This window comes from Ursus arctos, unplaced genomic scaffold (assembly GCF_023065955.2).
Source record: "Ursus arctos isolate Adak ecotype North America unplaced genomic scaffold, UrsArc2.0 scaffold_8, whole genome shotgun sequence".
In the NCBI taxonomy this organism is placed as follows: domain Eukaryota; kingdom Metazoa; phylum Chordata; class Mammalia; order Carnivora; family Ursidae; genus Ursus; species Ursus arctos.
In genome coordinates this window covers 10922326-10945894 of record NW_026623100.1, presented here as the reverse complement: position 1 = coordinate 10945894, position 23569 = coordinate 10922326, and the positions used below count along the sequence as shown (strand labels likewise).

The 23569-nt window shown below is 48.2% G+C and overlaps 1 protein-coding gene across 15 annotated transcripts in view; it reads left to right on the top strand.

Annotated features, from left to right (window-relative positions):
* Window positions 1-23569, top strand: part of INPP4A (inositol polyphosphate-4-phosphatase type I A) — a 131630-nt gene that overhangs the window by 65389 nt on the left and 42672 nt on the right. For 12 of the 15 annotated variants that reach the window (XM_026487460.4, XM_026487473.4, XM_026487457.4 and 9 more), the window contains exons 2-11: window positions 4790-4860; window positions 5787-5995; window positions 6598-6642; window positions 14084-14202; window positions 16417-16533; window positions 16817-16896; window positions 18497-18608; window positions 19435-19525; window positions 20003-20150; window positions 22866-22996. In XM_026487460.4, coding sequence (XP_026343245.1) covers window positions 5890-5995; window positions 6598-6642; window positions 14084-14202; window positions 16417-16533; window positions 16817-16896; window positions 18497-18608; window positions 19435-19525; window positions 20003-20150; window positions 22866-22996 — 949 coding nt within the window. In that variant the 5' untranslated portion in view covers window positions 4790-4860; window positions 5787-5889. The other 3 variants (XM_044378544.3, XM_044378585.3, XM_044378588.3) reach the window with 3 other exon arrangements.

The following is a 23569-nucleotide window of genomic DNA, read 5'->3' as shown; positions in this document are numbered from 1 at the left end:
ACTCAGTCCCCTGCATCCAGCCAGGAATCCGGGGGGAGCAGCTTTCCCACCTTTATCTCAGCTGGTGTGTATCCCTGCGCTCTCTGGCACACAGCTGCACCAACCTGGAAGGGGGCTGGAGAGGGTGACCTGTCAGCGTACCTGGGACGAAGGAGATGGCCAGACCCCGGTCAGCAAGGCCAGTCTGCCACAGAAGCTGACAGTTTGTGACTCAGTAGGTGTTTGCTAGACCCCTGGTGTATGTGTAGACTTGAATGAGGCACCCAGGAGGATATGGAAGAAGCAGGGAGTTTAAGTCTAGCATTCATAAGTCACAAGGTGCTCCACTGCTCATCCCATGGTCACACCAGGAAGTGCGTTATTGTGAGGTATAGACTGGCCTGCCATGTTAGGGAGACTGAGGCACAGCCATTGGCTGCTGGACACTGTCTGCAGGAGGAGCTTCGTATGGAAGGCGGCAGCCGTCTCTCTCAGGTTATCGCTAGTAGTGATTTGCCAGTGAGCAGTGTGACGCCTCATCGATCAGTGATTGTGGCTATCCTGGGATGGGGGTTTTTGAGAGAAAACTCTTCCTCTTTCTGACTCCTGTAGTAACCTCCTCCTCGGGGCTGCTGATTCATGCTCTGACGCACTCAAGCCTTTGACTTTCTCTCTTGTGCTGCCTGCGTTTGGAGGGCAGAGGCCTGGGGAAGGCTTGCTGGGAGCCCATTTCCTGTCCCTGGTGACTGTGGTAGGGTGGGCTGGGCAGGGAGAGCACCCCAGTTGTATTTGGGCTTTTTGCTTTGGGTTGATTCTGGTAGTTCATCCTTTACCTCCATGTGACCTTGAGAAAGTCACCTTGTGTGGACTTGCGTGGTACCATCCGTGCAACTCCATTTTAAGATTATCCTCTGAAGAACCACCATTGTATAAGACAGATGAAAATGCAAAATTCTGTGGCTAGTCTTCCCCACTCAGCTCCAGCTCAGCAGCCCTAAGAGGTTTTTGAGCCAGAGGGGCCTCCAGAACCCCTTCCAGGCCCGGGAGCCCTTGTACTGTGGGGGAAGAGGGCAGGCAGACCTTTTCCAAGACTGGCTTCCTGAGAAGCTTCTGACAGTCAGCTGTCACCCGTCACGAATCCCGTAGACCCATGTGAACCACCCCATCCCTCCTGTCTCGCTTATGCTCCTCTACCATCATCCCCCACCCCCAACCAGGTGGAAGGGACATGACTGGGTTTGCTACCGAGTTGATGATCTGTGTCAGAAAAGGTCACACGTCTCTCACAGAGGGAGGAGAAGAGGCGGTTAATTTCATGGGCTATTGCTCCTTTCCTTCTTGCCCCAAGAAAAAAATTCCAGTCCCCTGAACAACTCCCACACGCTATCTGTCCTCTTTGATGTAAGTGCAGTTTTTCTTCCTAATGAGCTCTGGTCTTCAAATGGGGCCAGGAGAAAAACCAGGGACCTTGGGAATATAAGAATCCTTGGTGAATTACTTTAAATTAATGAGACTAATAAGGAAAATCAAGTTCAGTGGTACAGATCAGATCCATGTTCTGGGTCTTGATGATTTAAATTGCAGATCCTAATTAAATGCCCCAGATAACCATGTAGTGCCTTCTGAGGTCCTCTTGACCCAAAAGCTTCTCCGGTCTGTGAACTCTATCAAATGTAAAATTAGTCTGTAGATGTTCCCCTGTAAGCATTTCTATCCCCAGGGTCCCATCATGGTTGTAATACCCTCTGCCCTCCCATGGGCAGGGGCCCTGCAGGGGGAGGAGGTAGGGGGTGAAAGAGGGGAGGGCGTTTGGGAGCCTCCCTTGAACTGGCAGGTGGTCGGGGTACCGTTGTCTTCTGTCAGGTGGCATGTCTGCACTGGCCCAGGTGCAGGGGAGTGACCACAGCCTCACTACAGGCTGAGCAGGGTGGCCAGGTGGGGCAGTAGAATGCTGGAGACACATTGGGAGGACGTTCAAGAAAGAAGAGCTCCTTCCTCGAGCTGATTCACGCCCAGGGTGCCGCCTCTGCCTCTGGCCAGCATGGGGTGCAACTTGCAGTCCTGCAAGAGGATGACCCGAAGCTAAGAAAGGGACCAGTTCCCCGTGGTCACACCCCCAAATAGGGCCTTCTTCTCCATGTGGTCTCCTGCTGGCTCTTTCCCTCTGTGTCCTATCTTTTTTTTTTTCTTTATAAGATTTACTTATTTATTTGAGGGAGAGAGAGAAAGGGGGAGGAGCCGAGGGGGAGAGAGAGAGAGAGAGAATCTCAAGCAGACTTCCTGCTGAGCACGAAGCCTGACGCAGGGCTCAATCTCAGGACCCTGAGATCATGATCTGAGCTGAAGTCAAGAGTCAAGCACTTAACTGACTAAGCCACCCAGGTGCCTCAATCTGTGTCCTATCTTTTTATTTTTTATTTATTTTTTTATTTTTTTTAAAGATTTTATTTATTCGACAGAGACAGAGACAGCCAGCGAGAGAGGGAACACAAGGAGGGGGAGTGGGAGAGGAAGAAGCAGGCTCCTAGCGGAGGAGCCCGATGTGGGGCTGGATCCTATAACGCCGGGATCACGCCCTGAGCCGAAGGCAGACGCTTAACCGCTGTGCCACCCAGGTGCCCCATGTGTCCTATCTTTTTAAATGACTGTGACCAGAACACAGGTAGAATATTTCATTAAAAACATGATGCAGAGCTGACAGAAACATTTTTTCATGCTGTTGTCTTTATTATAGTCAGTAAAATAATTAAGTTTTCTATTGAAGTATAAAAAATCATTCATGTACAGCTCAAAAAATTTTTACACAGTAAATTTAGTCTTGAAACCAGCACCCCAAACAGGAGACAGGGCATTACCAGAGCCCACAAGCCTCCACATGCCCCGCGTGGCCTCCGCAGTCGGTACTCACCCCTCAAAGATACCGCCGTCCTGACCTCTAACACCATGGACTCATTTGGCCTGTGTGTGAACTTTATAGAAATAGAGTTGCCTAGATATGCTCTCGTGTGACTGGCTTTCTCCCTTGACATCGTTCCTAAAAGCCATCTGTGTTGTTTCGTTTACAGTTGATGGACGTTTAGATTGTTGCCAGTGTTTGGCTGTTACGAACGTTATGCTCTGAATGTTCTTTATACCTTTGTGAACGTAAATCTGCGTTTCTGTCAGCAGTGCCACTCTGAGCTGTGTACTAGGTGCCTGTGGACGGGGACGTTCAACTTGAGTCGATACTGCCAGTTTCCCCGCGTGGCTGCGCCATTTTACCCTCCGCTAGTAGTGTCTCGGGGTTCTGTTTATTCCACATCCTCACCAAGGCTTGGTATTGTCTTTTCCCCCCCATTTTTAGCTGTTGTATATCATGAGTGTGCAGCGGTGTCTCATGGTTGTAATTTGTGGTTTCCTGATCCCTGATGAGGTTGCAGAAATTGTCATGTGTTCACGAACTTTGTCATGATCATTTCAGCAGCCATGTAGTCGTGCATGTAATGGATGTCCCCGAGTGTGCTTACTTCCAGCCGGGCATTTACATTGGTTCCAGTGCTGCTCATTATAAGTAATGCTGCAATAAGCATCTTTGGCCTGTTGGCAAGAATTTTGTTTTTGTTTATACATTTTGATAAATAATGTGATAAATAATTTGATAAATAAATAAGTTCTGAAACTCATGTTCCACTTTAAAATGTTACCAGCAGTATAAGAGAACCCGATAGAGTTTCCCCTAGGTCTGCCAACAAAGCATATTCTCATGAGAAGAAACCTCTTTTGAAAGACTACTTTAGGTGGATATAGGAATATTTGACATTCTTTTAATTATGATGAATGAGTTTGGTCACTTTTCCAAAATGTTTACCACATGTATTCCTCTTTTATGAATTCATCCCTTTGCCACTTGCATTTTTAGGGAGTTTTTTTTGGTTAATTTGTACAAGCATTACTATAAATGAGAGATATTAGTACTGCAAGTACTTTCCCTGTCTTTACCATTTTCATTGCATATTTTGACTTTGTGTGCCTTTTGGTGTCAGCAAACTGGTGAGTCTTCCCCTTGGAGACTTTGCGACTCCCTAGCCGGGCCACTGCCCTCTCCCTTGAGGTGTCTGGGCTAAAGGTCCCTAGGTGCTCCAGTGGAAGCGGTAGGAGCTCAGCCTGCAAGAGAAACTTGAGTTTGCCTGAGGGCCAAGCACGCCCCTGTGCCCGTTGTCTATACCCCAGACTCCAGCAGTTTCAGATAGCTCACGCTCTGGGTCCTGAGGTCTGCTCTGACAGTCCCCCGGGACTGAGTGAGAGCCTGGGTGTTCTGCTCCGCAGGAAGGCACCCAAGGGCCAGACAGCCCCAGCAGGGCAGAGCCCTCTTCCATTTTTGCACATTTGGTTCTCACTGCAGCCCTGTGAGATGGGTGCAACTAGCCTCATGTTAGAAAGCGGAGCCTCAGAGGGGCCCAGCAGCTTCTTCCAGAGCCTGAGGTTTGTGAGCGAGGACGCCTCGGGCTCAGATTCTTAGCTCCTCCGTTTCCCTCAGCCACATCCCAGCCACACAGTGGGTGCTTTAGGGCTCGTCCCTGCGCCCCAGATCACCCCTGGGAGTGGGGGATGGGAATGTGCACTTTCTGTTTCTCATTCTTTGGGGCTTCAGCAAAACCTTTGCTTTTGAGCCAAAAGGTTAGATTGTTGTGTGGAGCTCAAAGGAACTTATGGTAGCTCTTGACTTCCCCATATCTTTAGGCATTAAAATTATAACATAAGCATTATAATATGCATTCTCAAGAACTTCGTGTTTGACCAGCTTGTTAAGTTTAAAATTTTCTATTTTTAGATGATGGATTTGGACGTGCTTCTATGAAGAAATGCTATGTATCTCAACTGGTCCAAGAACAAACATGTCCAGTAAGTTGCTGGGTGAATATTAACTCAAGAGCAGGAACACAGGCCCTTCGGGGGCACAGGTGTTGACACACTTTGAGAAGACAAGAGTGTCTGGATACATGGAAACCGTTGAAAGGAGTGTTTGAATTTTGTACAGTCTAGTTATCTTCACTTCTAAAGGTTGGTTCCTTCTAGAGACAGCAGGACTTGTAGCATAGAGGGCTAGAAAAACATGAAACTCGCTTCTTGCTGCTTAACCCACTTCTTCGAGCACAGTGTGTGTTCTGTGCCATGCCAGAGCATCTGTCGATTCAGCCTATGGTGGCACTTTGCCCAGAGACTTCTGTATCCATAGCACACAGCGCTATCCACTTTAGTTAGGCATAGATTACACGCACTTGTAGGGAAGCAAGCCCAAGACACATGGGAGGTTTCTGTAGCTCTGGGGAGAAAGAGAGCAGGTTGGATACATGCGTCTTTGTCTCTCCAACGTTCCACCATGCCGTCATAGCCAGTGGGCGGCAGACCCCTTCATGCATCTCATATCCTTCTGACAGAGGTGAATTGATTTAATTTTACAGATTCTATGAGACTTGTCAACAGAAGAGCCTAATAAAACACAGGAGAAAATTTCAAGAGCCATCTTTTATGGTTATATCTAAACCATCATTTAATGTGGCGTATCTTTTTTGAAAAGAACAGGATTTCCTTACGTGATACCATGGGCATATGTGTTGGTGGTGTGTGTGTGTGTGTGTGTGTGTGTGTGTGAGTGAGTGAGTGTTGGAGACCGTAGAGGAAGAGGTCACTAGAAGGGGCCTAGACCATCAGACTCTCCACCCCTGGCTCCTCACTTGCCCATGTTAGGCACATCCGCTCTCCATGAGAGCATGGTCTCTCAGTCACTGTCCCTGTGTTTCTTACCAGTGTTTATGCCTCTTTCTCAGGACTACTGCCACCTTAGGGGACTAGGGCTTGGTGACTGCGCTTCCCGGGGAATCAGGCGTGGTCTGACCCAGGAACAGGAAGCACATCGTCACCAATGACATCATGACGGCAAGAGAGCACAGCCCTCGCCATGGCGCCAGGGCCCGTGCGATGCAGCGGGCTTCCACCATTGACGTGGCAGCCGACATGCTGGGCCTCTCTCTGGCAGGTGAGCCTCATGGGCCCTGCTCCGGGTTCCTGGGGCAAGGTCACCACACACAGGTCCCATGCTGTATCAGTGCTGGGAGGGCCGTGCCTGCCTCCTGGAGTCCCCTGCGGACAGCCAGAACGAGCCCCCGGTGACTGCCCCAGGCTGGGGGGCACCCTGCCATGACGTTCTTCTGGTTGAATCAGGGAATGGAGGGGGAGGGGAGGTCAGCCCTGTTCCTGGGAACTGCTTGCAGTGCAGTCTGATGGCCGGCAGTTTTCCAGCTTGGGTGGGCACCCCCAGGGCTCATTTGCCAGTAGATGATATGGGAATGTCCACAGTGCCCGTCTGGCAAGTGCCTGTCTGGCAAGTGCCCAGGCCATGATCAAAGCCCTCCTTGTTGTGGGTGTGCAGAGCTGAGGAAGGGAGGGGGTTTGGTCTTGGAGCCCGAGACTTCTTAGGAATCTCAGAAGCAAAATGTTTAGAAAATGAAGAAATTATCTCAGATAACTGTTTCTGAGGTGGGTAAAAAGTAGAATGTTGGGTCTTTTGAATAAAATCTAAATGCAAGGAAGAGTTTATTAAGGGTGATTTTTTTTCCCCGTCATTTCTTTTTTATTCAGGAAATATACAAGATCCAGATGAGCCCATTTTAGAATTCAGCTTAGGTAGGTATCTTTTTGAATTTTTTGTTCTTTTGTTTTCAAATGTATGTTGCTCAAAAACAAAAACCGGACTCTGACATGAATTTGTGTCCGAGAACTTGCTGCTGCTGAAGTGTTTCTGAGATGAAGCCACGAGACGGGTGTGAATGTCCCATGTGTGCGAGGGAACCTGGAGCCCACAGGCCTTGGGTCTCCTCAGCATACGTTCCCTCCAGGCTGGCCGTGGTGGGGGTGGGGCTGGGAGGTAAGCACCCAAGAGCTGCAAGGACAGCCTCCCTCTTCCTAGGGGAGGGTCAGAGGGGTGGGAAAACTGGCTCAGGGCCAGCATTGTCGGCCCCAGCCATAAGGCCCCGTGCAGTTGAGTTTAGCTGTCTAGACCTCGTTCCCTACTCTGTGAGTGGAGGCAATCACACTTACTGCTTTCCCTCTCGGGCAGTGTCAGCATGTCCTAAATACTGGCCTGAATCCCTAAAATTGTCCTAAAAAACAGTAGTAGAATGTGCTGGCTCCGGGATGAGGGAAGCACGGCATTACTGTGGCTTACCCAGAAGGTTGGACCGCCTGGTGGGGTCAGCCACAGATGGTTCTCCTCCAGAGCCTGATGCTATCCTGTGTTCATCTCCCCTTCCCTTGTCCCTGGGCAGTGGTCAGCGTTGACCCGTGGCCTGGCGGTGGTGTCCAGGAGGTGGTATGACATAAAAGAAGCACTTCCTCAAGAGTCAGATGACCCGTGATTCTAGTCCAGACCATGCCACAGACTAACTGCATGCCCTTGAGCCGACTGCTTGCCCTTGCTGGGCCAGTTTCCGCATGTGCTATAAGGGGTGTTACCATCTGAGGGACAAAGAAGATTATGGTGCTTAAAGCAAAATCAGACAAACAACTTGGACTAATGACAAAATCCTTAAAAATGTAAGGGCATTATTATCAAATTTATATTAAATGTTGAAAACATCCCCATTTCAGACTGAATGCCCCTAAACAAGTTCAGAGGGTTTCCCAACCCTGACTTGCTGGCTAGTTCTGCAGTGGGAGGGAGTCCTGCGTTGTGAACTAGGAACAGGGGGCTGGGGGAAGCAGCCTGTAACCCTGCTGGGATTCCCACAGCTGCCCACTCCCAACCTAGAGCTTTCTTGCTCTTCACAAATTGTAATACTAACCCAAGGACTTCCAGTTTCACAAGAGAAGAGTGAACTTATTTCCACTCCCTGTCTTAAATCATTCAGACGCCAGGAAGAATAAGAAACAGAAATACATATTCTGTGCAGTGAGACATTTTTGGAAGCCCCAGAATGTAACCCATGAGGAGGAGGGAGCAGATGGAGAGGAGTGTGGTCACACCTGCTTGTCTGTGAGGCTGTAGATTTGTCCCAAAGATACTGGGGGAGCTCAGAGACTAAAGCAGGGGCTTATCAGAAAGTTTGTGTAAGGAAGAGTTTGGGGTTCAGGTTCCCACCACACTCTCTCAGTCCTACAGGGACTGGTGGTTATTCTAAGAAACTTGGGAGGCAGAGAAGCTCTGGGCTGAGGTCCATCAGCACGGAGGAGAGCATGGTGAAGGGCCAGAAGTCTACTGAATAACAGCCCCCCACCTTGCCCTCCCCAGCCTTCTTCCTTTTATCCTAATTCAGCCAGGCTTGCTCTTCCAGGCAGGGGCCTCTCACTGTGGAGCCAGTAAACCACCCACTCCCACTCCCCACAAAGAGTCAGGTGCTGGCTTTCTGGACCCCAGCCAAAAGTAGGCCAGCTAGCCACCCAGGCACCGTTGTGGAGCCCATCTGGCTCACCCTCACACTCAGCCTTCTGATACCTCATTCTTAAAAACGAATGGGCATTCTTTTGTGCATGCAAAGATTGGTAGGTGCATGCTGGTTGCAGCTTGATTCATAATAGCCAACGCTGGAAACAACCCACATACCCATCAGCAGGAGAGTTCACTAGGCTACACGCGCCCGATGGAATACCACTCAGCGACGAAAAGGAATGAGGTACTGATATGTACGTGAATGAGTCTCGAAAGCATTGTGCAGAGTGGAAGAAACCATATTCAAATGTATATTTATGATCTGTTTACGTGAAACTCAGGAAGACTAATCCACAGTGACAGAAGACCCGTCAGTGCTTGTCTAGGAGTGCTGGTGAGGACTGACTGGGAAGAAGAACACAGGGGGCCCTTTGGGCAATGGAAATGTTCTGTATCTTGACTGTGGTGGTTATGTGGGTGTATATGCTTATCAAAGCTCATTGAGCTCTACACTTAAAATGGGCACATTTTATATATAAATACTTCAAAGTTGATTTAAGACAGAATGTAAGAATGGTTAAAGATTGAAGGCCTTTGTGGAAGGCCCACACATGAAAGAAGCAGCAGGAGAAAACAGAACTTGGAGGACACGCAGACATTGAAGAAAGTAGAAGGAAACGTCAGAAAATTATAATTTAAATCCTCAAGAGAAGATGGCATACCCATAACATAAGAGCAGGACACTGTAAAAAAAAAAAAAAAACAACTGAAGAACAAGGGCAGTCTTAGAAACAAAATATGATTTAAAAATACTTTAAAAAAGTAAAAATTTCAAAGCAAAATAGAAAATGGGAGAGAAATTGAAATGGAAAATTAGGAAATTCAGAGGCCCACCATTTACAGGAGGAAACGGAAAAGGGTGGAAGGGAGGGAATTACCAAGAAAAAAGACAAGAAGTCTGTCAGACCTGGGGAGTGTGTTCCTAGGTGAAGAGCGCCTGCCAAGGCCCCGCATAATGATTGAAAAGCCCCATAACAAGGCACATCCTGGTGAAATTTCAGAGCACTGGGAATAAAATGAAAATCCTAAAACTTCCAGAGAGGTGGAAAGGAACACAACAGGTCGTATCCAAGGATCGGGGTCAGACTAGTGCAGAGGAGATTCTCAGTGACACTGGGAGTCGGAAATGTGAGTGGGAACATATTTCTCATCTGGGCTTCTCTCCTCAACCAGACACTCAGTCAAATGTGAGGGGAGAAAGAAACCTATTTCAGCTTTGCAGACTCTCAAACTTAGCTCTCCCACATCCTTTTTCTGAAAGTGAGTGGAGGATATGTTCCACCGAAAAGAGGGAGTAAATTGAGAAAAAGGAAGACAGGGGACCCAGGAAACAGGGCCCAACACAGGAGAGAAGTGAAGGAAATCCCACTTGGCTCGTAATAATATTCACTTAGCTTTACTAATGCAGAACACGGATTTAACAAAAAAACTCACACTAAACTGATTGAGTATAGAGACAGGATGAGGGTTGATGTAACATAGGTAAAAATCTTCACCCCTTCGACAGAAACCAGGATGTTTCTGATTCTAGTAAATCAAGGATAGTACAATAGCCATTTGAAGGAAGTACATGGGGGAAGAAACAGCTTGAAAAGGTGAGGATGAGTTTTATTTTAAGCGATTTTTACCACAGTGGGAAAAGAGGAGCAGGAGCCTGTCGAATAGTCAACTATTTTATCTTAAGTTTAAAATTAAAAAGTGCTCATTTTAAAACCTGTAATAGAGAAAATGTTAGAGGAAAAGAATACCCTATCAGAGAGAGATAATCATAGTTGGCATTTTGGTGTGGATCCTTCCAGAAATATTTTTTTACACCCACACAGTGCTATACAGAATTTTTAATGGTTTTTTGCCTGTGGAGGTGATGGGATTATCTACAAAAATATCGTGCTAGTATTTTTTTTTTTTAAAGGTTTTATTTATTCGAGAGAGAGCACGAGCAGGGTGAAGGGCAGAGGGAGAAGCAGGCTCCCCACTGAGCAGGGAGCCCGATGCAGGACACAATCCTGGGACTCCAGGATCATGACCTGAGCCGAAGGCAGACGCTTAACCAGCTGAGCCACACAGGCGCCCCTTGTCATGCTACTGTTCTTAACATGTTTTTTTCACGTGGCAACATGTCATTGGCATCTTTTCATTGTAATAAACACGGGATCTGACCCATCACTTCAGATGCCTGCGTAGAACGTGGCTGTGCCGTATTTATTGTAAGCAGTTTCCTGGTGTCAGACATTTTGGGTTCTTTCTGATTTGCCGCTATAACCACCACCACAGTGAACATACTTGTACATAGATCATTCACGCGTTTGTTTTGCTGATCATTTCTTCGGGATAAACGCTTGGATACAGAATTGCTGAGTCAAAGGATATGTACTTGGAATACATTTTACTGCTTTGCCTCAACAGCACTTATCCAGCTGGGATTACAGATGATCTGGTTGCAGAGACAAGGCATACATACCAGAGACTCATGGCTTCTCTGGAAGTAGGCCAAAGCGATGTAAGTGACAGATAAGAGATGTGACTGTGGGCTGCTGAGGGAACGCGTCTTGGAAGCCCTGGCCCTTGGGCTAGGAATAAACACCGAGTGAGACGTAGCTGAGCCGGCTGGGGGTCAGGGCTGGAGAGCGGTTACCTACAGGAGGGTGTGTTCTGAAGGTGGCACTTGGCCCATCAGCCCTTAACCCGACACCAGTCTTCCTGGCTTTGGACACCTGTTACACCTCAGTCTATCTGCTGTCACTTGTGCTTGAAAGACCCAAATGTTCCCGCTTCGCGTGGGTGTTAAGAACCCACACGTGATGAAGGGGCGAGCTGAGACAAACCAGGCCCTCGGTTGCTTAAACACATAGCTTAAAGGAGGGCAAGCAAGTGAAATGGCCAAATCCCTGACTCCTGCTGAGGCAGACCCAGCAAAAGAAATAGAAGAGAACCTTAAAAATGAACAAAGTGTTAAAGCTTCTAGAAGAAAACAGAGGGTCACTCCCAACCTCAGGGTAGGCAACGATTTCTTGGACAGAGTGCAAAAAGTATTAACTCTGTGCTTTAGTTTGCTATCACTGCCGTAACAGTTTACCACAGACTGAACACCTTGAAACAACACAAAGTTATTATCTTACAGTTTGCTTAGGTCAGAAATCCAGTGGGCTCAGTGAGGTCTGCTTGGAGTCTTACTGTACCAAAATCAAAGTGTCAGCAAGGCTGCATTCTTTTCTGGGGGCACCAGGGGGGAATCTGTTTCTTTGTCCTTCATATTATTGGCAGAATTCAGGGTGTGTGTGTGGTTTTAGGACTGAGGTCCCCATTTCTTTGCTAGCAGCCAGGTGAGGCTGGTTCTCGTTTCTTAAAGCTGCTCACATTCCTTGGTTTGTGGCCCTCTTCCTCCATATTCAAAGCCAGCAGTGACAGGTGAAATGCCTTTCATGGTCTCTCCTGCCTTTTCTCCCCATAGTCACATTTTCTGACTCACCCTTCCACCTTCCCCTATATGCAGAATAATGCCAAGATGCAGAATAATCTCCCCATGTCAAGGTTCCATGACCTTAATCACATCCACAGTGCTTGTAATGTAATATATTCACAGGTTCCAGGGATTAGGATGTGGATACTTTTTTGGAGGGAGGGACAGTTTTCCTGTCTATCACTCCCCAAGACTAAAAGCCTAACGAACAAACAAACCTAAACATCTGTAAGAAAATAAATTTGACAAACCACAGACTGGGAAAAAATATCCACAACACATCTACCTGAGAAAGAACAGGTCCAGAATAAAACACTCATAAATCAACAATAAAAAAAGTCAACAATTCAATTTAAAAATGAGCAAGAAACTCAAGCAGACTCTTGACACAAGAAATTATAAAAGGAGCAACAAGCATGTGATGAAAAAATGCTTTACATCATTAATCACCATGGAAGTGCAAATTCAAACACATCTATTAGAACAACTGTGAAAGAAAGACTAACCCTACCAAATGTTGGTGGGGATACAGAAAAACTGGAACGCATATACATGGCTGATGGGATTGTAAAATGGTGCAACTGCCTTAGGAAACCGTAGCATCTCGCAGTTAAACATATCTTCTGCTGTAACCTAGAAATGTCACTGTTAGGTACTTATGCAAAAGAAATGAAAGCCTATGTCCACAAAAAGACACAAACAGGAATATTTTTAGCACCTTTATTCACAGTGGTTCACCACCAGAAACAACCCAACATCCATTAGCAGAATGGATAAATAAATTTTGATACCTTCATACAATGGACTCTTAACTCATCAATTTTTTTTAAAAAAGTGATTATCAGTACATACAGCAATGTAGATGAATCTCAAGTTCAAGAACGGGCAAAAGTGATGAAAATCAGAAATTGGTTGCAGAGGCAGGGGAATTGACTGGGAAGTACGAGGGGGAAATTTCTGGTCTGGTGTTTTGACGATGTTCTCCAACTTGTGTTGGTGGTGGTTGCTCAGATGCATGTGATTGTCCAAAACTAACTGAATAGAAAACCTAAGCTCTTTGTGTCTTATCCAGTTAATAGTGAAAATTCATAAAGACACATGAAAAGATAATACAAATGGAGAGAGAACTAAAATTATTTTTCATAAGCGAAAATCAGTTTCTATATTGTAAATCACCAGCGAGCATTAAAAAAATCAGGAATGATGAGGGCAGGAGTGGCAAGAGCAAGGACCTCCAAGAACCCTGTCCTCCATGAAGGTGCTGAGAACACTGGCAGAAATGGTCACATTTTGTTTCTACCAGTGTTGAACTTTGACTTAACCGTGTATTTCATCAGTTCTAAGACATATATTTTTCTCATGTTTTACTCTCTATTTAATCAGAAAGTGTCTTACAATCAATAGCATATCATAGTCTAATGGCAGCGGGTCCTCTTGCTTTCTTAGTGCATTTCACAACAGATAGTGTGTTAGATTCAGCGAAATGTGATTTTTTTCCTGTGGGTCACTCCTATGTTAGAATGATCTGAGTCTTACCTATTTCAGAATGCTTATTAGTACAATAAACTTTCCAACTGAAACCGTTCTACAGGGTTCCCTTAGTTCCAAAAAGGAACATTTTTACAAATCTTGCATTTGATATGAGTCTTATAAGGAGAAAAAATGAGCAATGACGTCTTTAAAAAGAAAAAAAACACCACCACACCTTTGTTTATATTACGATGGATTTTTAAATTTGCTTCCGATGGACATTCACAGAGGCCTGTGGGGCACCACGGCTCGGGGCTGGCCGCCACAGCCATAGGATGCAGGCATGAGTAGCTGTGTCCTGATTTTATAGACTGAGTGGCTGCTTAGCTCACTGCATATGAAGGTCAGACATGATGGGTCAGACCCTGTGTGAGGTTGTCGGCTTTGTGGACACAGAAAGTGCCCGTCAGCTCAGCCTCCCACTGGCAGTTAGGGCCTTGCCGTCCTGAGGGTGGGGGATGGGGGAGGGGAGCATGAGAAGAGCTTGTTTCCAGTGTAAAAGATCACCTCCATGTGACAGCTGACAGTGGAATCATCTCATCCCTTTAGTGTCACTGACTTTCTTTGCTTTCTCTGGGCATGTTTGGAACTGAGAATTAACGGGAGCCTGATTTTTAAGGATTCGTTTCTTTCCTGTCTTGGTTCCATAGCCTGCAGTGAGTTGCATACTCCATCGCTAGACCGAAAACCAAATAGCTTTGTAGCAGTGAGCGCCACCACCCCTCCTCAGGCCTTCTGGACGAAACACGCACAGACGGAGATCATCGAGGTGCGTGCTGCCGGCTTCGACCCGAAGCTCTGCGACGGGCTCCTGCGGCGTTGATAGCCTCCACGGGGGGGGGCTGCGGGTGACCTGAGCCCCTGCAGCTGGCACTCCGTGGGTTCTCAGTACACTGAGGTTTCTCTTCACGTTCATCTCAGTGGCATTCATATTTGCCACATCCTTTACAATTATCGATGAGCTATTGGCCGGTTGTCTTTGAACAATGATCCTATAAGGTTATTGCCTTTTAAGAGGTAAAGAGCTCATTCTTCCTTGTCATTTTCATTTGGCTGCTGCTTTCGGAGAATTGTGTTCATTAATCACAGTGTGGAGAATGTTACTTATTAACCAGCCTTCTTACTGGACATACCCCTCTTTTTATTGGCTTTCTTTGTATATCCTTTTGCATTGTGTGTTTTATATTTACGTTTTACAAACTCCTTTTAGATAATTGAGCACCGTATGTAAGTTACGAAACGAAGTATAGGCTCTGTCTTAGACTGTGCAGGATTTTGTTTGTGATGTGAGCGTCTGTGTGAATTAACCCCTCCCTAGCAGTCTCAAACAGACTTAAACTGCACTTCTCCCCTTCCCTCATTTACATTTTGGAACCTAGACCACCGTTTTTCATTCTCTTGGAAACTTATTTCTGAGTTCAAATCAACGGTTTTGTTTTCTAAGCATCTGGTGAGTGCTGCCTGCGTGTGGAGCGCGGTGCTGGGCGCCTTGGTTGATACAAAGACCTCGGAGGCCCAGTCCCTGCCCTTGAGGACCGTCCCATCCTGTGGGTGGGGAGGCAGTGAGCGTGGTCCAACTCTACACAGCTGTGTGGGAAGGGGTGGAGTAGAGAGAGGAGGGCAGCACCCGGGGGGTAGGGCCCATCCAGCTCTGAGGATTGGAGAGGCTGCCTCGGGTGATGCTTAGCGGAATTCTGACTTAAGAGACCTGGGCAGGGCCAAGACTCTGCAGTTCTCACAAGCCCCCGGGTGATGCCCGTGCTGCTGGTCTGGGGACCACGTGTTGAAGAGCACGCCCGAGTTCGGTGGTAGTTATGCAAAGGCGTGCAATAGGAAAGTGTCATGTGGGTTCTGAGAATACCCTTACCCTGTTCTGGGTGTGCAAAAGGCCCACGTGGAGGAGCAAGGGAGAGCAGCCTTGAACGGCAGGCCAGGAGTGTGTAGCAGGCCAATCAGGCTTTTCGGAGGGGAGTCACCTGACTAGATGTGTTCCAGGGAGGTCCTAAGCTGACAGGCATCTGGGGGAGCATGTAGGACCTGACTGGCAGTGGGAAGGAATGGAGAGAAGGGGTGCGTGTGACAGGCCCTGGAGGCGGGTTTGTGGGAGTGGTTCCCTGTCCCAAGGTGGTTGGGAATGCTGGAGAAAGAGGCAGCAAAGCAGATGTATATAGCCTCCTTGTGAGGAGAGACAGAGAATGGCCTTAACCAAGGGCAGGTGCAGGGTGAGGTAGGGTGGGCTGTGGTCCCAGCAGGCTGCCCAGCCGGGGCCGTCCAGCATACCCCGAGAGCCCGAACCTGGAGCCGCAGAGGGAGCACTGCTAGAGGCATGGGACCCACAGCAGGCACAAACAGGAACTAGGAACCATTTGGCTGAGATAGGTAACCGCTGCCTGAGAAAGACAATATGTTATGGGGCTCTGGGGGGCAGGGCTAGGCTGCCAAGAAATGGCCCCCTATGAGCTAGAAACTCACAGCTCGTCTTTTGAAAAGGATAACCTTAAAAAGGTCAGTTCTTAATTATTCCAACTATGGGATTCTGGAAATAAGAAACAACTTAAGTCATTCATTTCTTCTCACATCTGACGTTGTACATCTTCAAGGAACAACCCGAAGTAGGAGATCCAAATAGATCACTCATTTAAAGTGGTCATACCGAGAATACATGCGGACATCCAGGTCCTTTCACTTTTAGAGGATCCCCTCTAGTGAGCGAGAAGCCTTAGAGTGAGCCCTCGGGCACGGCCGTGCGGTGGGCCTGCCTGCGGTGGCTGCTTCTGGAGATGCCTGTCACACTCCTTTGTCCTTTTTCTAAGCAGCGTTTGGGCTTGTTTTAGGCATCCATTTAGGCTGCCATCAGTGTTTGTGTCGATCCAAGTCAGTAAGAAGGTTAGTGTCTCGTTCTGAAAATGTTGGTGTGTTTCCAAAGCAATTACGTGGAAAAACCCAACTCCGCATTCTGATTTTGCTCTTTTTTCTATTCTAGGGAACCAACAATCCTATATTCCTAAGCAGTATTGCCTTCTTTCAAGACTCTCTTATCAGTCAGATGACACAGATCAAACTCTCCGTGTATGATGTCAAAGATCGATCTCAGGGAACAGTTAAGTAACACACTGTGGTTCGTGGCATTTTGTTCCCTTTTTTTAAGTTCTGTAATCATCTGAGTGAGAGGTGAACACAGATTAACTTCACTACTTTGCTCACAAATTAACTGGCGTCCAAATGTATTCATCTTCAGGAATTTCCTCCTGAGCATCCGTGTTAGGCTCCTGAGAGAGGGTCAGATGTGTTGTGGGAACCAGCCTGCTGGACTCTTGGGCCTGGCATTTGGACCAGAGGCAAAGCAAGCGTACTAATGCCTTCTCTCCCCCGCTCTTCCTCAGATGTATTTACTGGGCTCTGGAACATTCATTGTCAAAGATCTGCTCCAGGACAGGCATCATAGGTTGCATTTAACACTAAGGTTGGTATTTAATTTTATTCCCTTGAAAGGACCTGGAATTATGAAGTCCAGGGACAGATGAGCGGAAGGCCCCATTTCCTGCACTCAGAGAGGGCCCGGCCCCCTCCCAAAGGCTGGTGTCAGTGAGGAGTGGTTGCTTACTGAAGTGAGATTAAAACAGCCCATCAGAGGACCCGTTAGGGAATGGAAATGTGCAGTATCTATAGGAAATATGAGCCCTGTTGTACGCAGACCTAAGGAAAACCTCCATATATATCTGATAATACTCAATATTTTTATCTGTCATCTCTTCCCAGTAGAATATGATCTCCCGGGCAGCAGGGTTTTTGTCCGCTTTGCTTCATTGCCGTATCCTAAGCACCTAGAACAGAGCCTGGTGCTCAATAAATATTTATGGAAGGAAGGAAGGGGAACCCCCACTGTATCCCTGAAAGGAAGGTGAAAGAGTTCAAGATGTCAGCCCTTCCCAAATTCATTTCGGGGACAGTGCTCACCGAAACCCTAACATGGTGTTCTTTTTTTCAAAATAATGTAAAAGTTGGGAAGATAGTTCAAAAGAGCAAAAGCAATTTGACAAGGGTTAATCATCTGCTGGACAGTGCACCATTCTAAAGCTATGGTGAGAGCAGTGTTGGAGGCTTCGGGCAGAGCAAGAGCCTGGTTCGGCCCTCGGTGTGCAGAGGGAACCTGCCTCAGCATGAAGGACGCGTCTTACAGAAAGACAAGGGGTCGTGTGGGGCAAAGGGCTGCTAGAGAAAAATATTCAGGTACGTCATGTGCCAGAACTAATTCTAGTTGGATCATCACTAAATGTAAGAAATGGACATCTTCTTTTGAAAAGGGTGTACGTAGGACTCTTGAGCAGAGAGCATGGGGAAGCACTTTTCCAGGCATTAGAACAATGAGAAAAAGTCACAAAGGAAATTGTCAGTATATGTGACCACATAAAAGTTTAGAACCTGGCTAAATCAGACACTTTAAATAAAAAGCCTGAGGCGTTAGGGTGTCCCTGGGGCCTCCCTGGATGAATCAGATGGGCCTACGCAGCTGGCAGCCACCCTGCGGGAACTCAGGCGAAACTGACCAGGGCTAGAGTGGCATTAACTGTATCATACCAGGATTCAGAGTCTTTGGGAAACCCTCTGCTTACTTGGGGTCCAGGCCTAGGTCTTGGGTCTAATCAGATCTTAAGGGTGGGTGGGAAGGAACAGAATGGGGTTCAGTGTTAGAAGAAGGTGCTTTCCAGTCCTGGTTCCAAGATGTGTCTTCATCTCTCTCGAGGGCAGAGGTCAGCCCAGGGGCTGATGGGTACCTCCCAAGCAAGCATTGGCTCTTCCCCTCCAACTGTACCCCAGGCACATCCACACTTCTCTGTGGTGCTGTGTCCCCTCGCAGCTGCAGCCCTCCTCTCTGCTCTTACGGTTTCCTTGTCTGCCTCCCCCGGAGCCTGTGCATGTAGTGAATGCTGGCTGACTGACCAGTGCACCAGATCCTGGCACTCTCAGGACCCCTTGATGACCCAGGATGGCTGAGCTTTGCATTTAAGCAGAAAATGAAGTGCAGGTAAATGCCTCTTATCAGAGCACTTTGCTCATTGCAGATCTGCGGAGAGTGACCGTGTGGGTAACATCACCGTGATTGGCTGGCAGATGGAGGAGAAGTCAGACCAGCGGCCCCCTGTGACCCGGTCTCTGGACACCGTCAATGGGAGGGTGAGCACGCCGCCTTGCTCCTCTCTGTTGGAAGGAGTCAGAGGGTCTGTCCAGATGCACTTTGCCTTTGTGTCCCGGGAAGGGAAAGACGGGGCCCCCAAGGCAGAACGTGCCCATCCCCCCAGGCACTTCTCAAAGTAGTGAGGGGGGTCCCTTCAGGGAGCGTGCCATGCAAGACTCTGCTGAGTGGGAGCCAGGCTGGAGGAGCTGCATTCAGGCGGCGAAGGGGGGCTGATGGGGGTGTGCAAGGAGGCTTGGATTATCTCTGCTGTTTCGTTAGAGCTTCCCTCCCAGGCACACATGTGCCCCGCAGCCACCTTCTGTGTGCCTCCCATCCACACACTCGCTGAGCCTCTCCTAGACCTCTCCCCCTCTGCATCTGCTCCACTCCCTCTCTGTCACCCTGCCTCCCTCACCGTCGCTCGCACGGGCCCCTCATGCTCTCAGACTACAGTACCGGTGTACCAGACACTGCTAAGTGGTCATTGCTGTAAAATACGGAGCTAGCTCATTTCACCCAAAATAAGCCCAGGAGGTCAGCTGTGCAAACGTTTCTGAGCATCGTCTGTTCCCCCCTCATTCTGTCCGTCACAACACTGCAGTACCAGGTGAAGTGACCGAGTCACTAGAAGATCCTGTGTGCGTGGCCTGAGGGCAGTGTACTGGCAGGTGGATTAATTTTGGCTGGGGCAGTGTATTTACTGTAGAGTGAATGGGGGATACTAATTCTTAGAGTTCTGTGATGATGCACGTGGGCCCCGTTTCTGCGGAGTGTTCTGGAATTTTCTGGGTCTCACCGTTTCTGCTTTTCTGTCCGCGTCACTAGATGGTTCTCCCCGTTGATGAGAGCTTGACAGAGGCACTGGGAATCCGATCCAAGTATGCTTCGTTGCGAAAAGACACCTTACTGAAATCGGGTAAACAGCTTCCTCCGTTGGTACTCTTGCCACTCTTGTGAGTGTCCACTCAGGCCCATGCCCACCCTTTCCTCCCCACCTACTCGGATTGTCACAGCCAGGCACCCCGATTGTCACCTCCCTGCCATGTGTCTGAGTGCCATGCTTTGTGCCAGCATGTGGAGTTAGTTATACTCCAAGCAAAGGGGTAGGGGGGCATCTCTCCTTCATTCCACTCTTTGTCGTGTTGCCTCGGGTTTGGGGACTGACACCCTCCCCGCCCCCGCCCCTGCACTCCAGAGTTCATTCCACACCCTGGGATGAGAAGATTGCATGTCGCAGGGGAGGAGCAGCCAGACTCAGTCCCTCCGGTGGGCCTTGGTTTAAATGCTCTCATTCTCTTGAGAGGAACAGTAAGGAGCGCTGTTGAGGGCCCACACAGCGGGTGTGTCGCCGGCTCACACGCAGCCTCTGTCCCCTCCGCGTCCCCCACCTCAGTGTTCGGCGGTGCCATCTGCCGCATGTACCGGTTCCCGACCACGGACGGCAACCACCTGCGGATCCTGGAGCAGATGGCGGAGAGCGTGCTCTCCTTGCATGTGCCCCGGCAGTTCGTGAAGCTCCTGCTGGAAGAAGACGCGGCCAGGTGAGGCCCCGTGGAGAGGCCGACCGCCCATCAGGCCTGGGTCATCCACCCCTTCCTTTCCGGAAAGTTCTTAGATGTGGTGGGTAGAGCACTGGCAGCAGAGAGGCTAGCTTCAGACCCAGCCGCCGCCACTTGCTTGCTCGGTGGCCTCGGCTTGCCGAAGCCTGCGTTTGCTCACCTGTCCCCTGAGTTCCTGTGCGAGGCCATCACCAGACAAGTTATAGGAAGCCCCAGACATGTGCCCAGCACGCATGCCTGCTCCCTTCTCTTCCCCTCTCCTTTCCCCTCTCAGTTGGCCTGTAGAAAGTTAGGAAGGGCTGGTCGTTCTTTGGTCACTGGTTCCGTAGGGCAGGGCCACAGTGATAGAGGCTATAGAGAGCTAAGTGTGACTCGTTGGGGCCCTCTGGTCCTCCATATCTCTTAGCCTGGGGCATTTTCCCTCGATCCCATGGCAGGGAGAAGGGGTTCAGCCCCGCAGATTGCAGAGTGTGTCACCTGTCTTCCTCAGATGTCGTTTCTCCTCGCTGTCAAAAGACAGTGTTAATTATGAACACAAAATAAGAGCATGAGAGGACACAATGCAGTCAGGATCTCACTGTTCGGATACAGCTATTTTTAAACATTTTTTATCTTGAAAAAAAAACTCAACCTAAGAATGACAAGAATAATGCAATGAGCTGCTTTATCTCTCTATGTGTACTATTTTATAGTTCTTTTTTTTTTTTTTTTAAAGATTTTATTTATTTATTTGACAGAGATAGAGACAGCCAGCGAGAGAGGGAACACAGGCAGGGGGAGTGGGAGAGGAAGAAGCAGGCTCATAGCGGAGGAGCCTGATGTGGGGCTCGATCCCACAACGCCGGGATCACGCCCTGAGCTGAAGGCAGACGCTTAACCGCTGTGCCACCCAGGCGCCCCTATTTTATAGTTCTTTTAACTTTAAACTTTTTCCTTTCAGCTTTTCTGTATTTGTACAGATTTTCTTACCTACCATCTACATTTGCACAGGTCTTGAGTTTTCATGTTATAATTTTAATTATGGCATAAATTCTCATTATTTGGTTTACTAGATTATAACTTTGAAGAGTTTACTCATTTCACGAGAACTTGGGTTTTGAGGGTTTTGTTGTTATCGTGTTTCACACCAGTTTCACGCACGTGGCTGGTGTTGCGTGTGGTGTGGGAGGGTTCTTGATGAGCGAGACAGACTGTGGAAGGCAGTCCCTCTGGAGAAGTGGGGGCCGCACCCCGAGCCCCAGCTGCTTGAGCTGTGTGCAGAAATTAGAAGGGCTGGTGAGAAGGAGGGCGGTCCGGCCAGGCTTCTGTGAGACGGTAACATTAAACTGACACCGAAGCACAGGAAGGAGCAGAAAGGGGGCAGAGACACCGGGGAGGCTCCAGCAGCAGCCGTGGCAGGTGGGGCTCGTGTGGTCACGAGCAGACCCACGGCCGCAGGACCAGCTGGCCAGCAGTGAGCGAGGACAGGGGTCTCACCACGGCCTCGCCTACTTGTGTACTCTTTTACTTTGATCTTGCTAATTTCCTAATAAAATGCTACAACTTTCTTTTTAATTTCAGACAATCTAGCAGATTGCATAAAATTAGCTTTTTTTTCCCCCAAAGGAAAATATGCATAGTATAAAAAAACAAATAGTGCCCAAAGGCTTTTAACAATGACATAAGTCCTGGGGCCCTCTACTCTCTGATCTGCTTCCTAGAAACAACCACTTTTAGCCATTTTAGAGTTTACCGCTATGTTACTAAATAAACGAATAGCATACTCTCTTAACTGGTTTGGGGCTTAGCTACTGATTCCCTGTGATGAGGATTTTAGGTCTTTTGTACTTTCCCGTTCCCCAGCTTCCTAATGTGGTTATCCTTTTTTTTTTTTTTTTGTCTATCTTGTGTTTTCATTATTCCAATTATGTAGCTATTATTTATTGCTGAGCTAAGACAGTTATGTTTCAGTTCTTACATAGCTTTTATTTTTCTGAAGGTGACAGATCCTCTTTTTTTCTTCTCTTCTCCCTTTCCCCTTTCCCTGCCTTCCTGCTGCTTTTAGATTTAGACAGCTCATTACTCCCATAGAGAAAGAAAGCATAGCCAAAGTTGCCAGCCCGCTATGGCCCTTGTCCCCCGAGGGACAGCACTGAAACAGAGGGGGCTGGGCAAGCGCAGCAGAGCAGGGCCGCCCCGTGCCAGCTAGCTATGGACCACCGCTTGGCAGCTGTATGTCTTGCAACAGTGTTCTTAGGGGCAGGGCAGGAAGGCCCACACACCCCCAGAACATGGGGGCAGTGAGAAGCTGTCTCACAACCCCCCCTGTCTCAGCATCCAGGAGGGTCCCACGGGGCCTGTGGGGGTACGGGCAAGGAGCCACTCCCCTAGAGCCCCTCCCCTCCACTTAGTTTTCCCCAGGCATTTGACAGAGTTTCTGTGAAAAGCATCTCTGTGCTTTTCCACATGGTGAGTGGTCTGCCCATCATACAGCCATTCCTTCTAGGGTGTTGTGTCATGTGCCCCCCCGCCCCCCGGCTTGCTCTGGAGACCTGCAGTGTAGCTGTTGTCCGACGCCTTCCCTGGCATTGACTGCACTTCCATGTCCGCTTTGTTCTCCTGCTTGGTTGGGACACCTGTGCCTCTCCCAGGGAAGTGAGCCGGCTCCACACCTGATGTGTGTGTGTGTGTGTGTGTGTGTGTGTGTCTTCCTTGCAGAGTGTGTGAACTGGAGGAGTTGGGGGATCTGTCCCCTTGCTGGGAGAGCCTCCGGCGCCAGATTGTCACTCAGTACCAGACCATCATCCTCACGTACCAGGAGAACCTGACTGACCTCCATCAGTACAAAGGTGGGTGCTGGGTCTCCCTTTTCCCAGCTAGAAAACGAGAACCTGGCTCAAATACTCTCCCTGACAGACACTCTAATGGATTTTTAAAAATAGGTTCTCGTGTAGGTGTGAATTCTTTCAAACATGGATTTCTCAGATCTTAATTAAGAAGACAAGTATGTGAATTGCATTGAAAATTCCTTCTATGGTGTCTTCTGCCAGAACAACTAATGCAGGATGAAATTTAGGAGAGACGAAAGCACAGGCTGTTGGTTCATGTTATTTTTTTGTCTTGGTCTAAAATGCTCAAGGGACATGCCCCAAAGATGTAAACCGTTTGCTTTGAGACAAAGTGGTTTCCTCGATTTCCCAGTTTAAATCGTCAACAATCCTTGTATTGAACACTGAATTGTCTGAGTGGAGCGCTCCGTTTTCAGCCTCAAAAAAGAAAGTAAAGTATAGACACTTCACATTTCTTCTTGAAAGATCCTGTTCGGTTTTCAAAATACTCTAAGGGTAGATTTGGAAGAACTTTCTTAACTAATCCCTTTTTATTCCAAATTAGAATGAATTTTTTGGGTTTTTGTTACTTTA